The 19,224-nt window shown below is 48.4% G+C and overlaps 1 protein-coding gene and 1 long non-coding RNA gene across 12 annotated transcripts in view; one reads left to right on the top strand and one right to left on the bottom strand.

Annotated features, from left to right (window-relative positions):
- Positions 1 to 19,224, bottom strand: part of LOC105467570 (forkhead box N3) — a 467,055-nt gene that overhangs the window by 247,789 nt on the left and 200,042 nt on the right. For 8 of the 10 annotated variants that reach the window (XM_011717274.3, XM_011717279.3, XM_011717280.3 and 5 more), the window contains one exon: positions 10,303 to 10,859. In XM_011717274.3, the coding sequence (XP_011715576.1) occupies positions 10,303 to 10,845 (543 nt within the window). In that variant the 5' untranslated portion in view covers positions 10,846 to 10,859. Of the gene's footprint in view, positions 1 to 10,302; positions 10,860 to 15,084; positions 15,220 to 19,224 lie in introns of those variants that run through there. The other 2 variants (XM_011717284.2, XM_011717278.2) reach the window with 1 other exon arrangement.
- LOC105467571 (uncharacterized) lies at positions 15,349 to 17,677 on the top strand. 2 transcript variants are annotated; one of them, XR_011625645.1, is made up of 2 exons: positions 15,349 to 15,453; positions 17,349 to 17,677. It is a non-coding gene; the product is annotated as an uncharacterized lncRNA (long non-coding RNA). The 2 variants fall into 2 exon arrangements; XR_978968.2 differs by lacking the exon at positions 15,349 to 15,453 and adding an exon at positions 15,505 to 16,008.

Genomic DNA, 19,224 nt, shown 5'->3' with positions numbered 1-19,224 from the left:
TACACAAATCAAAGACTTCATCCTGTTCATAGAACTGTCTGTAATCTTACATAGCAACCCATCAAGTTATTACTAAAAGAACGACTTCACACTACTCTCTATCTTCAACCATCTATTTCCTTGCTTTTCTTCTTATCATCCTTGGCACGGACTACATCTTCACCTCAATCAAGCTATCGCTTTTGATGACATTAAATGCAATTTAACCAGAATATCTTAAAGCAAAACCTTGGTTATTTGGAATGTTTAAGAAATGGATCAGCATCTCTGCTTTACTTAAGTTACCAATGCAATTTAAAGTTTTCCATTTAGCATCCTAGCTCCTCCAACAAGTCCCTATTCTTATTTACATAACCTTCCAGCCACCACCTCTCTCCATCCTTTCCTCTGACGCTGTTCCAACACATCTAGACCTCTGTGGCAGAAAGTTCCAAGTTTGCTTGGCAACAGAACCAACATTTAACTTGGGGTTCCAATGGATCAGGCAAAAAAGTTCATTTCCCAGGCTTCCTTGCAGCTAGAAGTCATGTGACCAGGCTCCAGCCAATAAGATCAAAGCAGAGGGTGTGGTTTCTGGGAAAGCCCCTTAAAACCCGAAGTCAGCAAGACTCTCTCCTGTCCTTCCCTGCACTCACCTTCTTGCTTCCTAAAATGGGAACATGCTAGCTGATGCCATCTTGGACCATGAGAAGACTGAGAATGGAAATGCACAATGCCCTGAGAACAGCAGAGAAGAGGGAAGGTGCGTCTCTGTCTAGCTCCTCAAGACTTACTTCATGTAAGGAGAAATACGCCCCTAGCTTGTTTAAATCATTGTTAATTGGTTTTCTACAATAAACAGTCAAGCCTCCATCTGATCAATCCATCCTTGGAGGTCTAATGCTCATTCCCACACCAGAAGAATGCTTTGTTAACAGCCTATTCAAGTGAACATGAGGAATATTCAAAAGTCGCCCATCCCTATCTTTTAGCTTCCCCAGGGCCCCTCTTTGGGGAAGGGAAGCCAGCCTAACTTTGAATGATACCAATCTCACACTGATGGGCACACATCCAGTACTTACAGTAACTTACTCTTTTTTATTTTGCATTATGTTTCCTGCTTCCCTGGAATGTAAACTACTAAGAGTACAAAAAGCAAGAATCAAATCATACTTTTTTTTAACAATTTTTTGTTGTTGTTGAAGACATGGTCTCACTCTGTCTCGTCCAGGCTGGAATGCAGTGGTGCGATCATGGCTCACCGTAGCCTCCACCTCCTGGGTTCAAGCGACTCTCCAGCCTCAGTCTCCTGAGTAGTTAGGACCACAGGCGCATGCCACCACGCCTAACTAATATTTGTATTTTTTGTAGAGACAGGGTTTGACCATGTTGCCTAGGCTGGTCTCGAACTCCTGAGCTCAAAGTGATCCGTCCTGCCTCGGCTTCCTGAATTACTAGGATTACAGGCGTGAGCTACCACGCCCGGCCTAAACTTGTAAGTTCCAAATAGGTCAGAGTGCCAACTTCCTATGTTATTTACTGCAGAGAATTATCCTGCAGCCAAAATGATTTCAAGGGGAAATCTCAGCCCAACGGGGAAGGTTCTGAAAACCATTTCTTGCTGGTGGATATACAGGCAGTACATCAATGAAGTATCTGGTAGACCTATCCAGGTGCCTCAAAGCTCTACCAAAGAGAATGCAACATTTTCTCAATAGGAAACAGGGGGAGATCAGAAGCTTTCCCAGCAGCCTCAGACAGACCCCCATCCAAGTGAATGGCATCTTCCTGGCCAAGTCACCGTAGGGAGTAGAAAGGTAGTGTATCCATGCAGAGCCAGAAAAGCAACAATGTGAGACAGAAAACAGAGAATATAAAGGGCATACAGCGGTGGAGTAAGAGCTTCTGCTGGAGAAGTTCCGCTAGCGAGAGGGAGACTCTATGGGGAGGGCTCGCTGGACCATGAGTGCCTTACAGGCAGTGGCCATGGTACATTCAATTCTGTATTATTTTAGCACGTAGTATAGTAGGTACTTTAAAAAGTTTGTTGAATAAATGAATGAATGAGCAGACAAATGAAAAGTCTGCCAGAGCAAGACAACAGAAATGTGGCCCCACCCAAGACACCTAATGACTGGAAGAAAAAGGAACGAACAGTCTGGAAGGAATAAATCGGCAGGATGGGGCCGGGCACGGTGGCTCACACCTGTAATCTCAGCACTTTGGGAGGCCAAGGCAGGCAGATCACGAGGTCAGGAGTTTGAGACCAGCCTGACCAACATGGTGAAACCCCATCTCTACTAAAAATACAAAAATTAACTGGGCGTGGTGGCATGCACCTGTAATCCCAGCTACTCAGGAGGCTGAGGCATGAAAATAATCGATTCTCAAGTGAACCTGGGGAGGCGGAGGCTGCAGTGAGCCGAGATTGCACCACTGTACTCCAGCCTGGGTGACAGAGCGAGACTGTCTCAAAAAAAAAAAAAAAAAAAAAAAAAAAAAGAAGTCGGGCACAGTAGCTCACGCCTGTAATCCCAGCACTTTGGGAGGCCGAGGCGGGCGGATCATGAGGTCAGGAGATCAAGACCATCCTGGCAAACACGGTGAAACTCCATCTCTACTAAAAATACAAAACATTAGCCAGACGTGGTGGTGGCGGGCACCTGTAGTCCCAGCTACTTGGGAGGCTGAGGCAGGAGAATGGCGTGAACCCGGGAGGCAGAGCTTGCAGTGAGCTGAGATCGCGCCACTGCACTCCAGCCTGGGCGACAGAGCGAGACTCCTTCCGTCTCAGAAAAACAAAAGCAAAAACAAAAAAGAACGGCAGTATGGGTCAGGGAGGTGCACTTTCTTGGGATCACAGAGGATGCTGGTATGAATGGCTTCCTATTCCAGGGCCTGTGACAAGGGAGTATTTTTATTTCTGGCCCTTCAGAGACCCTGGTAAACTCTCAACCTTCTGAGGTGACATAGCCTATAGCACAGACGGCAGAAAGCAGCCCGCCTGGCAGTGGGCACCAGTGAGGAGGAGGCCGTCCTCAGGCAGAGCATTTCCAACGCTGGGCAAGGCAGCCCCGGGTCAAGGATGAAGAGAATTGTCACTTCACCCAGAGACCTCAGAGAGTCTCACACACATTACAAAATTACACATTCCACCCACCCAGTATTACACTGATTCTTAGGAATTTACACATCTGAACCGGACCACACTGTCTTCCAATGTGCATTATTTATCCAAAATAATAATAATAATAAGTTCTCTCTTCCTCCTAAAAGAACCATCAATGAGACAGGTAGGTTGACTGGTATCACGGGAAGGGGAAATGCTCTTGATTCTGCATTCACAACACCAAGAAGAAAAACCTAGAAGCAACTGCTTACATGGGGTGCTGACACATAGAGGTGCAACCTCAGTTTCTTTTTTGGTTGTTGTTTTTCTTTTTGAGACAGAGTCTCACTCGGTCACCCAGGCTGGAGTGTAGCGGCGTGATCTCCGCTCACTGCAACCTCTGCCTCCTGGGTTCAAGCGATTCTCCTGCCTCAGCCTCCCGAGTAGCTGGGATTACAGGCACCCGCCACCAGGCCTGGCTACTTTTTGTATTTTTAGTAGAGACAGGGTTTCACCATGATGGCCAGGCTGGTCTTGAACTCCTGGCCTCAAATGATCCCTCCTCCTCCTCCCCGCCCCCACCACCCCACCCCCGGTCTTGGCCTCCCAAAGTGCTAAGATTACAGACGTGAGCCACCACACCTGGGTGCAACCTCATTTTCAAAACTGCCTTTGAAAAAGAATCTCATCTACTGAAAGTAAACGTGAAGAGAACAGCAAATTAGAGAGAGAATTTGTATAAACAGTGTACATGCAGGGAGAAAAGCTTCTGCACTTGGCTCTGATGCCACTGAAGGGGTCCTATGAGGCAGGGGGTCAGGACAGAGCCTGGAAACCGGAAGCTGAGCAGGCAGTTGTGTGCTCTGTGCAGATGCAAGAACTTTACATGTACCGACAATTGAGCCCCATTTCAACAGTACAAAAATATACTCTGTATTTGCCTTTCTCTATCTTGTACCCCCAGAGTTAATTCTGGGTTTATTTGGGTTATTTCAATCCCCTGTAACCCATAGTCATAGGCTATTTAAAGGAAGCACAGAGAGATCATCTACAATGTCTGCTATACTGAGAAGGCATGGGCAAGCACCAGGGGTAAGCACATGCCCTTCAGAATTGGAGGGAACAGGGCCAGGCATGGTGGCTCACACTTGGGAGGATCGCTTGAGGACAGGAGTTCAAGACCAGCCTGAGCGACACAGCGAGACCCCATCTTTACTAAAAATGTATTATTTTTGGAGACAGGATCTAGCTCTGTCACCAAGCGATCTTCCCAACTTAGCCTCCTGAGTAGCTGGGACTACAGGTGTGTGCCACAACCCCCAGCTAATTTATTTATCTTTTGCAGAGATGCAGTTTCATCACGTTGCCTAGGCTGGTCTCAAACTCCTGGGCTCAAGTCATTTGCCTGCCTCGGCCTCCCAAAGTGCTGGAATTACAGGTATGAGCCACAGTGCCCAGCCCTACAAAAAAAAAAAAAAAAAATCTCAAAATTAGCTGGATGTGGTGGCATGCACATGTATTCTCAGCTACTTGGGAGGCTGAGGCAGGAGGACCACTTGAGCCCAGGAGTTCAAGGTTGCAGTGAGCTATGATGCCAGTGTACTCCAGCCTGTGTGACAGAGAGACCCTGTCTCAAAAATAAATTGAATAAATAATATTTTTTTTAAAAAGAATTGGAAGGAATTAGGATGAACTCATGTTCTACACTTACTAGCTGTGCAACTTCTAGCAAGTTACTTAACCACTCAGGGCTTAACTCATCATCTATTTTAAGAAAGAAAATAATAGGGCCTACTTCATAGGGTTTAGTGAGGAAGAAATCAGATACTGCATATGGAAAGCACAAAGCAAGCATGCCTATATTTATAAGCTAAAATTGTATTTAAAGCACTCTGCTCTGGATATAATAAACATACTTTTGTACAGTGTTTCCTTTATAAACCCTTTGATGACAATGTTTTTTGTTCAAGTAGCAAGAGGAAAGGTTAAAAAAAAAAAAGGCACAGAAATAGAAATACACACATACCTTATAATCCAGCCTGGAAAAAAATAACTGCAGTCTACTTCTCATTTACAAGTAGTCAGAGAGGTTAGTACATGCTAATCTTACACTCCTAAGTAAGACCTGTATTTAGGGAGTGTAAAACTTAATCCCAGACATTAAAACTCTACCTTAATTGATTTAGGCACAGATCATCCATAGACGAAATGGAAAAAAAAAAAAAAAAAAAAAACTAATGAGCAATTTTATAGAGTAAGGAACAGTGACCTCACATGAACCCATGGCTCAATCTCAGCTTCCCCAAGAGGGGGATGACCAGGCTTTTGGAAGTGATATATCAGGAAGGACACAGGGCAACCCAGAATGTAATCCAGAATGTGACCCAGACGTTCGTACTTCCTTCCATTTGACAGCAAATAGGAGAGAGACAAGCAAGTTACATGAAATCACAAGGAAGTAAACAGAATGCAAGTACTGTAGAGCGTAAGCCATGGGTCTCTTGTAACACGGAAGGGAATTAAAAAGGAAAGAGGGCATAGGAGTGCTGCAGACTGACACAGACAGGAAACATCACAAAAGGCACTGCAGGAACCACATTTGGACCCTAATTCAAACAAACATTTTGTAAACAAGGATATCTGAATATGGACCTGGTATTAGGCAACACCAAATAATTGTTCATTTTGTTAGGCGGGACTTTAGCATGGTTATTATATAAGAAATTGTCAATTATTCTTATGCATACTGAAATGTTTGAATTGTAAATGTCATTTGCTTCAAAATACTTCAGCAAGGCTGGGTGCAGTGACTCATGCCTATGATCCACAGCACTTTGGGAGGCTGAGGCAGGAGGATTGCTTGAGACCAGGAATTTGAGACCAGCCAACAACATGGCAAAACCCTATTTCTATGAAAAATACCAAAAAAAAAAATAATCATAATTAGTCAGGCATGGTGGTGTGCACTTGTAGTCCCACCTTTGGAGGCTGAAGGCTAAGGCTGGAGCCTGGGAGTCTGAGGCTGCAGTGAGCCATGATTATGCTACTGTGCTCCAGCCTGGTCAACAGAGTGAAACCCTGTCTCAGAACAAAAAACCAAAAAACAACTTCAGAAATAGCAACAACAAAGAAGAATAAATAAAAGAAGTGTGACAAACCTTTGTCAACTACTGAATCGGGATGTGTGTTATGGGGGTATATCAAGTCATTATACTATTCTCTGTGTGTTTGAAAATTTCCGTGATTCAAAAATAAAAATAAAACTCTTATCTTTTGAAGTCCTTTAAGAGAGAAAACGAAAGCCAGACTGTCTCTTTTGCCTTGACTGACTCATTCATGAGAACATGCTCTTGATGAAATCTCAGCAACTGCAAAGACCTCATGAGGGCACCTACTTCAGGGATTCTCAACCTAGCTGCACGCTGGAAACACCTAGGAAGCTCGGCAGAACTACCAGTTTTCCCACCTCACGCCTAATGAATCACCATCTCCAGAAAGGGGCCTGAGAAAATGGGAATTTTTTTTTTTTCTTGAGAGAGGGTCTGGCTCTGTCACCTAGGCTGTATCTCAGCTCACTGCAACCTCCCCCTCCCTGGCTCACGCCATCCTTCCATGTCAGCCTCTAGAGTAGCTGGGACTACAGGAGTAGGCCACCACGCTCAGCCAATCTTTTTTTTTGTATTTTTTGTAAAGACAGGGTTTCACCATGTTCCCCAGGCTGGTCTCAAACTCCTGAGCTAAAGCAATCCTCCCGCCTTGGCCTCCCAAAGTGCTGGGATTACAGGTGTGAGTCACCGTGCCTGGCTGGGAATTGTTTTTTAAGTGCCACAGGTGACTCTGATGCAATCTAGTATGTTTCCTCCCCAACATGCCAGCCAAACAATTGTCCAGCAGGGTATGTGTTCCGAGCCCTCAGGGACAAGGATCACACAGGATTCCACATGTTCACTGCTACGTCAAGCCTAACCGTATTCTTCACTTTCAGAAGAAAATTAAAAGTGGAATAGCTAATTCACTGCATACAACTTGCAAGGTTTCAATTTTCCCGTTCAATTTAAAGTACTTCTCACCAACATTCAGGTGCATTTAGTCACTGTGCTGAAGGCAACTTCAATGTGGGAGCTCCCGCCAAATAAAATCTCATGGGAAAAAACAAGTTTACCCATAGAGGTAAAGGAGCTTTCACTGGGCAGAATATCAGGGAGAATGCCGTAGTAGCAAACCCCAAGTGACTGAGCCACGTCAATGCCCTGGAAGGACCTGGGTGTACCTGAGCATACCTGGGAGCCTGCACCTCTCACAGCAGCCAGCAGCTGGCCTGGGGGAACCCAAGAAAGAGGAGAAAAGTGGAAAAACTCACACCTCTTGCTTTGTTCTCACAGAATCCCAAATGCTGGGAGCAAACTCCCAACCACAAAACTGACTGGCATTTGATCAGAAACATGTCAATACAGGTCAGGATGGCTGGGAAGCCAGAACTGAACGTTTCATAACATTAACAATCTCAGGTCTTTAAAACCATTCTCTTTCAACAAGTGATATCTGAATTTATCCGGACTGACGACCTTCACTCCTGGAAAACATGATTCCCAGAATCCAGCGGTGGGGGATTGCATGGGGGGAGAACAGCTCCTCCCGGTGTGCCTCAACACACGGCATCCAACACCCACTTGTCACTCCCAAGGCTGACTGATGAATAATGCTCCCGAGTCTTGTTGCACGCTCTGGCGTTGGTCTTTTCTAACATTTCAGAGTGTGCATTTGCTAAATTACTTTTATGTGCACCGGCATTATGTCAAACATGAAGATTCAGGCATGCAGGAGCTTGCAGACTCGTTTTACACCAAACTAAATGCCCTGTTTGTTGCTTTATCACTGCCATGCGGCTTTGGGGGACCTGAGCAGCACTTTCTTCTCCACATTCTGTCTGGAATTGCATTCGGAGACTTTCCCTTTCTTGCCACAAAGACCCACCTATACAGAAGCTTTAAATACCACAGACTTGGTTCTTTACAGGGGAGCAATGAATGTCCTCTAAGCTCAAAGAATAATCTTAAAGCACTCAAAAAAGCCAAGTCCAGAGGTGGCTCTCCAAATGCCCAACCTGAGATACAGAGGAAGGAGAAAGAGCTTCATGGTCACGGAAATTCCTCTCCCTGATTAAAGGGATGCACTTTGATGGTTACAGCTACACAAAAATAAGGACCTGAGGAGGAGGGGCCCAAAAACTTATGAATATTCAGATCTGCACGCTCGACCCAGGCATCATTTGCACCAGTGATCAAAGTAAATCCCTCCTTAGTGCCCACATCTTTCCTCCCAGGCAACACCCCTCCCCAAGCCCTGCGTCCCCACCCCCCATCTCAAACAGAAACTGAGTGAAGAGCATTTGCACACAAACACATCCAATTTGAGCAAGGAGCAATAGGGCTAGGCCACTTCCTGATTCATACTCTCCCATGCCAAAGACAATGAGAATATTCTCACGCTCAAGATTCTACTTGAAACAGTGACATGCTGCCAGAAAGAAATTAAAGGCCCCAGCCCTGCCCAGCCACTGACCCCACACAATGGTGGTCCTGCATCCAAACCTGAACTTCAAAAAGAGGGAGAACCAGAACTCCAGCTGCACAAGGCAGCATCATTAACACAACACACAAAGCGGGAAAACACAGTCACATGAAAACTTAGTGGAGGGAACTTTTTCTGGCCATTTATCTTAACTGTGGCTGCATTACTTTTCAGGACTCAAAGTCAGATCACAATTTTGTTGTCCACTTCTTAACAGTTGCCCAATTTCTACTATACCTATTACATTCCTTAAAACAAAAATAGGCCAGGCGTGGTGGCTCATGCCTGTAATCCCAGCACTTTGGGAGGCCAAGGTGGGTGAATCACTTGAGCCCTGAAGTTTGAGACCAGCCTGGGCAGCATAGCGAGACACCATCTCTACAAAAAGTATAAAAATTAGCAGGGTGTAGTGGCATACACCTGTGCTCCCAGCTCCTTTGAAGGCTGAGATGGGAGGATCACTTAAGCCCAGGAGGTCAAAGCTGCAGTGGGCTGGGATCATACCACTGCACTCCAGCCTGGGTGACACAGCAAGACCCTGGTCTCAAAAAAAAAAAAGAAACGAAAGAAAAGAAAAAAGAGAAAGAAAGCAAATTATTAAAATCGTCTTCTTTTCACTGACCATGAAGTACAAACTATGGCTTTAAAGCAGGGGTCCCCAACCCAGGCCGTGTCCCAATCAGTGGCCTGTTAGGGATGGGGGGGAAGGGGGGGCTGCACAGCAGAAGGTGAGCATCGCCAACCTGAGCATCGCCAACCTGAGCTCCGCCTCCTGTCAGATCAGCTGCAGCATTTGATTCTCATAGGAGCACAAACCCTACTGTGAACTGTGCATGTGATGGATCTAGGTTGCATGCTTCTTATGAGAATCTAATGACTGATGATCTGAAGTGGAACAGTTTCGTACCAAAACCATCCCCCCTGGCCCTCCACAAAATGGGTCCCTAATGCCAAAAACACTGGGCACCTCTGCTTTAAAGTCAATATTAAACCTTTTTAAAGTCAGTCTCTAATGGGACCCTCACTCTGAGCCAGGAATTTCAAAGTTGTCACTTATATAGACACCAGATTTCATGACAGTCACCTGGGCAATTCATGCCTGTTTAGTCTTGGAGTGTAAGTATACTCAAGTCTCTTCCCAATGTTCATCACTGTCTACTTATTCCAGAACACTGGAGAAATTTCCCTCCTCCTCGTTCATATTCAGGGAAAAAAAAGAAACACCATTTTTCTCTAGCTCATGGTGGCAGTTTTTTTCAAATACATATATATACACATACTTCACGGTTAATGGCTGCCCTTGGAATACTGACCTTTGTTAAGACTCTAAAACCAAAGTGAACCATCCACACTGAGGGATGATAACTGAGAACCAAACAATTCTGCAAACCACCGTTTTATCTTTATGGAAACCCTATCAGTGGGAAACCCTCAAATAGTACAAACGCTAATAAACAGTACATAACTAATAGGCTTGGGGAAAGGAAATTCTTTAAAATTATCTAAATGAATTAAACAGAATAAAACCTACTTACAACTGCTACTTTAATGTGGTGAACAGAAATTCATTTTTAATAGAGAAAAATTTTAAATTAAAAAAACAAAAAAAAAACAAACCTTGGGTTCCAGACACAGAGGCTTACCTGACTCCTCTCTTTGTCCACTTTCTTAAAACACTTATTCAGTGACAAATTGTGTCTCACGGAGTTTTTCCACCCAGTAGGTGCATTTGCAAAATACGGAAAATGTTCCAAGATCCAGTTGTAGATATCCTTCACTGGCAGGCGCTTGGTCGGAGAGTCCTCGATGGCCATAAATATGAGGCAGCTGAAGGAGTAGGGGGGTTTGCAGTTAGGGTTCTGCCTGGCATCGTAGGGCATGTCAGAGTGGGCGGGGGACGGGGGGGTGTCATCGTCCAGGTCCTGGACGGGGCTGACACTCCTGAGGACCGACTCCCCAAAGCTCTTCAGCAAGTTCTTGCTCTCGTGCAGCCAGTTCAGGTTGGTCAGCTCTTCATCTTCCATGGCCCCCTCTTCTAATCGGATGTCAGGCAGAGAAAAGTCGAGGTCATCGTCTTCCTGAAGGGCCTTGGAGAAACCGCTGCCCCGGTAACACTGACTCAGTCCACTGGAGACACTAATTCCTGAGCTTTCTGGCTTCTTACTGGGAGGCATGACTGGACCCATTTACGTGAAGGCTCCTAGTAAAGACATCACAAAGAAATGATGAGCTGGCGAGGCCCAAAACAGAAAGGCAGACTGTGCCCCTCTGACTCTGTTGCCTCCCACGGCCGCCTCTGTGGAACCCCTGCCACACAGGACCACCACCTCGTGACTCCCACGCTGAGCAACGCAATCCCACAATTCCACTACAGATAGGCTGATGAGAAAAATCAGCCCACTGTTGATATAGCAAGGCGACCTGATGCCCCTTAAATAAAACAAGACCGATAACACCAGCCAGGCATGGTGGCTCGCGCCTGTAATCCCAGCACTTTGGGAGGCTGAGGCAGGAGGATTGCTTGAGACCAGGAGACCAGTTTTAAAGTACATTAAATTTTATTGCGAATTATTTTTTCTTCCGAACAGAAGAAAAGCAAGTAACTTCAGGCACCACACGAATACATGGGAATGTAAGATAAGCCATTAACTGAAATTAGAACTGGTGAAAAAAGGAGAGCAACTGCCAGTTTCAAGACAGTAAATTCAATTCAATTCAACAAAACAGGCCACAGAATCCTATCCCTCCACCCCGACCCACCACCATCCCCATTTTTATCAATGACCTAGAACATGGAGTAAAATAACATCTGATGAGAAAAGAAAACGAGGAGGTGGTACATTTACAAACAGAAAGACCCCTACAGACGCAAAGCATGTTCAACCCTCCAGCACCCAATGTAACACAGAAAGAACAGTAAAGATAACCAAAAAGGTCTCCCACTCTCTGTAGCGCTAAAACAATACGCTTGGTTTGAGAGTGTTATGTTTTAATTCCCCACAGAAACAACCGGTAAGAAAATCAAGCATCTATCTAGAAAACAAATGAACAGGCTGGGCATGGTAGCTCATGCCTATAATCTCGCCACTTTGGGAGGCTGAGGCGAGAGGATCACTTGAGCCCAGGGGTTCGAGACCAGCCCGGGCAACATGGCGAAACCCTGTCTCTACGAAAAATACAAAAATTAGCCGGGCATATGCCTGTAGTCTCAGCTACTTGGGAGGCTGGGTGGGAGGACTGCTTGAACCCGGGAAGCTGAGGCTGCAGTGAGCCATGACTGCACCACTGCACTCCAGCCTGAGCAACAGAGTGAGATCCTGTCTCAAAAGTTTTGAAGAAAGAAAGGAAGAATGAAAGGAAAGGAAGAAGGGAAGGGAAGGAAGAAGGGAAGGGAAGGGAAGGGAAGGGAAGGGAAGGGAAGGGAAGGGAAGGGAAGGGAAGGGAAGGGGGAAGGGAAGGAGGAAGGGAAGGGGGAAGGGAAGGGGGAAGGGAAAGGGGAAGGGAAGGGGGAAGGGAAGGGGGAAGGGAAAGGGGAAGGGAAGGGGGAAGGGGAGAGGAAAGGAGGGGAGGGCAGGGGAGGGGAGAGGAATGGAGGAGAGGGGAGGACAAGGGAAGGGAAGGGCAAGGAAAGGGAAGGGAAGGGAAGGGAAGGGCAAGGGAAGGGCAAGGAAGGAGAGGAGAGGAAGAAAGAGAGATGAATGAACATATTTAAAAGCAAAGACATAGGCGTGGCATGGTAGCTCATGTTTGTAATCCCACCACTTTGGGAGGCTGAGGCAGGAGGATCTCCCTTGAGCTCAGAAGTTCAAGCCCAGCCTGGCCAACATGGTAAAACACCATCTCTACCAAAAAAATACAAAAATTTGCTGGGTGTGGTGGTGTGTGCCTGTAGTCCCGGCTACTTGAGAGGCTGAAGTATGAGGATCACTTGAACCCAGGAGGTTGAGGCTCACTGCACTCCAGCCTGGACAACAGAGGGAGACCTTGTCACAAAACAATAAATAAAATTAAAAAGGCAAAGATGTGACCCTTCTATGTCTCTTAAATGTTCATTAACACTACATCTAAAACAACTGCCGCTTCAGCTGGGGAAGCTCTATTAGGGAATTCTGGAAGGCATAATCCTGGGAACTAACCAACCAGCCAAGGGTGCCAGTGAATTAGAGCACCTTCCCTCTTCCAAAAGGTAGAACCTGCTAGACGCAAGGCCTAAGGGGGAGCTGTCATGAGAGGCCCAACTGTTTTGTGTGTTTTTTTTTTTTTTTTTTTTGAGACAGAGTCTCACTCTGTTGCCCAGGCTGGAGTGCAGTGGTGTGATCTCGGCTCACTGCAACCTCTGTCTCCCAGGTTCAAGCGATTCTCCTGCCTCAGCCTCCCGAGTAGCTGGGACTACCGGCGTGCGCCACCATGACTGGCTAATTTTTGTATTTTTAGTAAGACGGCGTTTCACCATGTTGGCCAGGATGGTCTCGATCTCATGATCCACCCACCTCGGCCTCCCAAAGTACTGGGGTTCACTCACAGGGAGTATTTCTTTCTATCAAATAAGGAGGTTACCCTGACACATTTCAGAGAAAAAACAAGCTAGCATCTTTAGGCTTGGGGATACAACAGCGTCTGGTCTGATCCTGGCTTTAACTTCTTTATGAACGAATTACAGCACCACTTGTCTTTCTTAAAAGTTTCCTCAGATCCCATCAGAAAATTTTCTGATGACCAGCAAATGCCCACAGTAGAGTATAAAAAAGAACTACCCAGCCACTGAAGTCAACTTTAGCTCTAAATGAAAGTTTTATGTCTCCTGAGCTTCCAAACAGGAAAATTATATCATGGCTGACAGTAAAGTAATTTAATTGCACTGTTGCTATGACAACATGCTGCTCTCTTTCTTTTTAATTTGCTTATTTGTCAGTAGCTTCCCAGAGGAACTAACACGCTATTCTCCATGTTTCCTTTTGTTTTAAGCAAACACTGCCAGCAATATGGTTTTAGGAGAAAAAGTGGCATTGTCACGGAGAGAGGGTTATGGGAGTTCAGTACCCTTGGATCCTGTGTGCGCTTTGTGCTGGGACCCCGTACTCTCCAACCGCTCACTGCATCCCTATAAATCCCGCATTTTACAGCAACAGTGTAAAGAGCTGCTGATCACTACAGTTCCATGTAAAAACAAAACAAAACTAAACAAAAAAAAACAGTTCCCAGAAACCACAGCTGAGGAGTTTTCCATTATTATACTCTAACTACAGATTTCGCCAAATCTTTTTTTCCTCCTGTTTTAGAGGGAAAAAAAAAGAATCTGGATCATGTGAGTTGCAGTTAAGCAAACATTTTTAATCTGCTGCCAACAAGGCTGCTCCACCAGATACGCAAATAGTTATTCACTGGTGACCTCCTTACAACTTTACACACACACACACACACACACACACACACACACACACACGCCCTCTTTTGTTTTTATGACTTGCTGTGTTTTGTTACCCTTTTTATTTTTTAACGGAGAAAATGAGGCAAGAAAGCTTAGTTTCTCGCCTAGTAAACAGAAGGTCTCCAAATAACTGACAAAGACATTACTGGCCCAGCTCTGAACAGATGTTTGATGCGAACTTTAAAAAGTTAAGAAATCCTCCCAAAGCGGAGCAGGGCAGTCGCAAGTTTGGGGGGCCGAGTCACCCCCCACCCAGCACGCGCGCGCGCGCACGCACGCGCTTCACTCTCGTCTACTGTACTTGTCAAAAACATTTCAAGGGGACCTGCGGGAGTGGCGATTGGCTGCATCCCGCGTCAATCAGCGGCGTTGCCGGGCAACGGGGAAAACTGCTCTTCTCCCCGTATACAGGGCAATTGGGAGCTCGCATACCTTCACTGCCGGTCAGATGTCATAAACCTTTTATTGGCCGCACCGCGGCGAGCCTCGAAAACAAATCAATAAAAGCCCGCCGTCCCCCAACTTATCCAGGGCCCAAGGAGGGTTTCAAAGAGGGCCGGGATGAGGGGGGTCGGGCCTCGGGGTCTCCCGAGACGTTCGTTGCCTGTGCCAAGTCTGCACAGTTTGGGGGGGAGGGATCTTTGTTAGGAGCCTGTTTCTCATCTTGGGGTCTCCACTTGATCGGAACCCCCTCCCTGGCCCGGAACGGCGGGGACCCCGTCCTCCGCAGACAATACCAACTCTGTTCCTTGCGGGCTTTTCGGAAACCGAGGCACCGGAAAGCAGCACGCACGTCGGGGCAGGAAACTCTTCGGACCCGGCAACTTCCCGGCTGGGGGCTCCCGGGGCCCCCACCCGACCCTCCCCCCAGGACCTGCGGGGTCCCTCGTCTTCCGAGAGCGGCGAGGTAGTCTCCAGGACCGTCTCGGACGCGCCTCCCGCCCCGGGTGCCCCCCGAGCCCACGCGGGAGCCTGCGGGAGCGGGGCGCAAACTCACCTGGCCGGAGCGGGGCACGGGGGCGCGGGGGAGCCGCTGCCCTTCAGCGGGAGCCGACAAACTTTCGCGGGCGCCCGGCGGGCATCGCTCGGTGGCCCCGCTAAGGACGCGCGGGAGCGGCGCGGCGAGCCCGGGGCGGCGGGCGGCGGGGGGCGGCCGCGGGCGCGGGCGGCAGGGGCGCGGGGGTCGCGGCGCGGCATGGGACCTGCGGCGTCCGCCGGGCGCGCCGCGCGTCCTCCCGCCGGCCCCGCCGCTCTCCCCGCCCCGTCCCGCCTCCCGCTCGCCTCCGCCGCGGCGCGTCGGGCCGGGGCGCGCCGAGCGGCGAGAAATTGTTTCCACTGCAAACAAAAAAAGGCGACACATGACCAGGCAGGAGGAGGGGAAGCGCGGGGAGGGAGGAGGGCGGAGGGAGGGACAGAGCGGAGGGCGGAGGGAGCCGGAGAGAGGGAAAACGTGGGCCTGGCCGCCAGCGGCCTGGGGCGCGGGGCACGGACCCGCCGGGGCGGACCCTGCCCGCGCCCCCGGCATCCACCAGGACGCAGCCAGGGCCGAGGCTGGGGCTGGGCCGCGCGGCCTCGCCTCCTGGGCCCCGCGGGGCGGGGGTGACCGGCGTGGGTCCCGCGACCCGGGGCGGCAGCGACCGTGGGCGGTGGGGCAGGTGGGGCAGGCGGCGCGTGCCCTGTCCCCTCCCCGGGCTCCGGCCACACGAGCGGGCCGGCGCTTCGCTGCTGGCAACGTGTCGCGGGAACGCTCCTACCCCATCTGCATGCCTTACATGGCTCGAAAGTAAAAATAAAAAGAATTACGATGCGGGCGAGGCTTGTGGGGGTGAGAAGAGGATATTCCGCTTCTCCCGTGCTGCGTCCTGATAGGACCCCCAGGGCCTTCCGAGCCCTCTCCCAGCGACCACCTCGTGTCCCGGAGGTAGGCACCGCAGTGTCCCACCCAGGTGGCCGCGTGTCTCCCGAGGGAGGGCCGGTGGCCATTACAAGGCAAGAGGCACGTCCTAAAGGCCACGCCAGTCGGGCCTCTCCAGTGGGTTGTGCTGAATGCCCCGGCCAGCCTAGAGCGAAAACAGGTCTCATTTCCATCTCAGTTTGAGCTCTCAGGAGCCAGACTGACCATTCCTAAACCACCCAGCGAAATGGTGCAGCTACCACTCTAAGTCTCTAGGCACCTCCAAATAATAGCACCCACTGCCAAAGCCACACCAACCAGCTGCCTTAGGAGAGGATGAGAGGAGAGAGTCCAACAGGACACCCTGGTGGTGACAAAAATAAAAATGTGATTGCACATTACTCCCAGGTAGTGAAATCAGTTGGTTCCTCTGCAGAAGAGAAGCCCAGGGCACCCTTCCTGCCACCCCGTCCTGAGGCAGTGGACAGGACATTGTGAGCTGTCTGAAGACCAGAAAAGCCAGCGAGTAGACCTGGAGAAAGCTTTCTAGCGTGCAGTACTTTTAAACCTAGCCAAAAGGAGGGACTAAGGGAAACACCAGCGAGGCTTCTGAAAATTTTTTCTATCTCAAAAAATAGACCCCCCATCTGAGAATCATTACCCCTAAGAGAAGTTCAAGATGGCAGGTTACAAGTCTTCAGCAAAGATGTGCCTTTCAGACTCACAGGAGACCTTACCTCTTCCAAGTAGTGTGGTATCTCCCCATCAGGAGACAGTTCGGAGGTGGAAGCCCAGGGGTAGCCTGAGGTCATCCAGCCCCACCACTTTGATTACTGAGCACCTGACGCCACCTACCCAAAGTCACTAAGCAAAAGGCACAAGGTGGCAGAGACAGGTCAGATGATCTCTGAAGTCTCATGCCAGAGATTCTCAGGGTTAGAAGTGGTAACAAAGCCAGGTTGAGACAATGTGTGCCCTGCTCTCCTGTAGCTCTGGCTAATGCAGGTCCCGCCCCTCCATCAGCATGTCAGTTGAGGGCGGCTTATTCTCCTCCAGAGGAACCAAGGCCAGAGACCTTTGTCCAAGCCCTTGCTGGCCTAGAGAGGATGAAATCACCCCTTAAATCTTCTTCCATCCCCAGCCCCCAAACCACCCCTCAGGTCCCCCAACCACACTCACACAATAGCCAGAAAATTAAGTAGAGCTGGCATCTTATTTTCACCTGCTCCAGTCCCCGCCTGCTTTCTCAGAGTTCAAAAAGAGGGGATGTGAGCCGAAGGTGATTGCACATGGAATATGTCATTCCATGTGTGTTTTTGCTGCTTGCATTCTCAAACACATTTCTTAATTTCTCTCTCCCATTACAGTTGCAGCAAGAGATGTGAGAAGGTGTCACCCTGAAGAGGAAGTGGTGGACCAGCCCTGCCTGATGTGGACAGCAGGGGACACATGTCTGCCTGTCTATGTGAAATGAGGGAAAAAATGCTGAAAGCCAAAGGAGGGTTTAATGTGGCCTTTTCCACCTTCTAATTCCATAGAACCTCAGCTCTGGGACTTGCTTCCTGACCTAGGGTGCAGGGGCCAAATTTGTTTAGGAACAACCCCATTCGCAATTCCCCTCATGAACTTTCAGAAAGGACCCTTGCGTCTTAGATCCTGAGAAGTCACAAATAAACAAGCTGAATTGTCTAAACCATTGTCTTGTCTACACTGTTTTACAAACACATTTAACAGCCGAATGGTATATGCCCCCTAGAAATCACTTTGAGAAACACTTATTTCCTGATTGAGGACTTGATGGGACCATTCTGCAGCCCCATCTGGGCATGGGCTGGAGAGCACATAAGTATCTGGGAGCTGGAAGACCTCAATTCCAGGCTTATCTACCCCCATCAGTGTGGGACCTCAGTTCCTCCTCCAAGGAGAAGAACGCCCCTCCCCTTGATGTTTTGTGCATTCTTTTGCTAGATGTTTCTCTGGTCAAGAACATTAATCCCCCTACACACACTGTATTGGTTATTAGAGCAGCACGGCTATTTATGGAATAGTTAAGTATAAAACCTGATACGCCCTGCCCAACTTGAGGCAGTACAACTGAGTAGGTGAGCAGATGCAGTCAGGAAGACCTGAGTGACTGCCCAAAATGGGAAGAGTCCGAGGCAGGCCTGGAAAGACAGTCTCCTGGGGAGGGATCCTGCAAAGAGACTCGAGTATAAGAGGAAATACGGGGAGGCTGGGCAGGCACATGCCGCTGGGCTGCGTGGAACCATATGCCTTTCCTGCTTCCCTCTATAGGTCTGCTCCACTCTCCTGCAGGCTGGCTTCCTCTGCTCACTGATGGCCACACAGGACTGCCAGCAGCAAGCCCTGAGGCCTTCTGACTTTTAGCACCCACCACCTTTGGACTGCCTCAAGTCTTCCATGACATAGTTTAACTTCTCAGGGAAATAGTGCGATTGGCCTAGCCTAAGTCACGTGACTCCCCTCCGGGCATGGCCCCCCACCCCTCCCGGCTGCTAACAGCAGAGACAAAGGACATGGTGAAACATCTGGGGAAGGGAGGGGAGATGACTTTGGAAGCGGGATATCTAATAAGGGTGGGTTGGTATTTAACCTGTGGAAATGGGGAAGGGGTGTTTTTGACCCGAGCTTCTCACCTGGGGATGCCCATCTGAACCATCCAGAAGCCACACCTAACCAACTAGAGTCTTCTAGGATGGTGCCTTGGTATGTGCCTTTTGAGAAAGCACAAGGGGATGATTCTGCTTACAAACTGATGTTCCAGGAGAAACTGATGGCACAGAATTACCAAATGTGACTTGATTGTAGAAGAGGAGTTCATTTACTGAACAAATATTTGCTGAGTGCCTACCAAGTGCATGGCATTGTGTTAGGTGCCAGAGATAGACAGTCTTTGTCCCTACAGAGCACACAGATTAGTGGGTAAGAGTGCAAGCATCGTATCACCAAACTCCTTGAATAGCAGGGTGAGCAATTTATACGTGTTAAAGTCAGAGGGCAAAGCTGGCTCACTGAATATTTTTGAGCCCAGAAGTTGTACTGTCAGAGATATGAATTAAAAAAAAAAAAGATGGATGGGGATGGTGGACCCAAGATGAATTTCAGGAGACGAAGGTAGAAACTGGAAGATCAAAAACCAGCTGAACAACTCAGAAATCACTGCAGTAATTCATACAGAACAGAATGAAGACTTTTTTTTAAATATGTGTTTTTAAAAATTGA

This window comes from Macaca nemestrina, chromosome 7 (genome assembly GCF_043159975.1).
Source record: "Macaca nemestrina isolate mMacNem1 chromosome 7, mMacNem.hap1, whole genome shotgun sequence".
Classification (NCBI taxonomy): domain Eukaryota; kingdom Metazoa; phylum Chordata; class Mammalia; order Primates; family Cercopithecidae; genus Macaca; species Macaca nemestrina.
The sequence above is the reverse complement of the archived record's forward strand: the minus strand, read 5'-3'. Positions and strand labels throughout refer to the sequence as shown.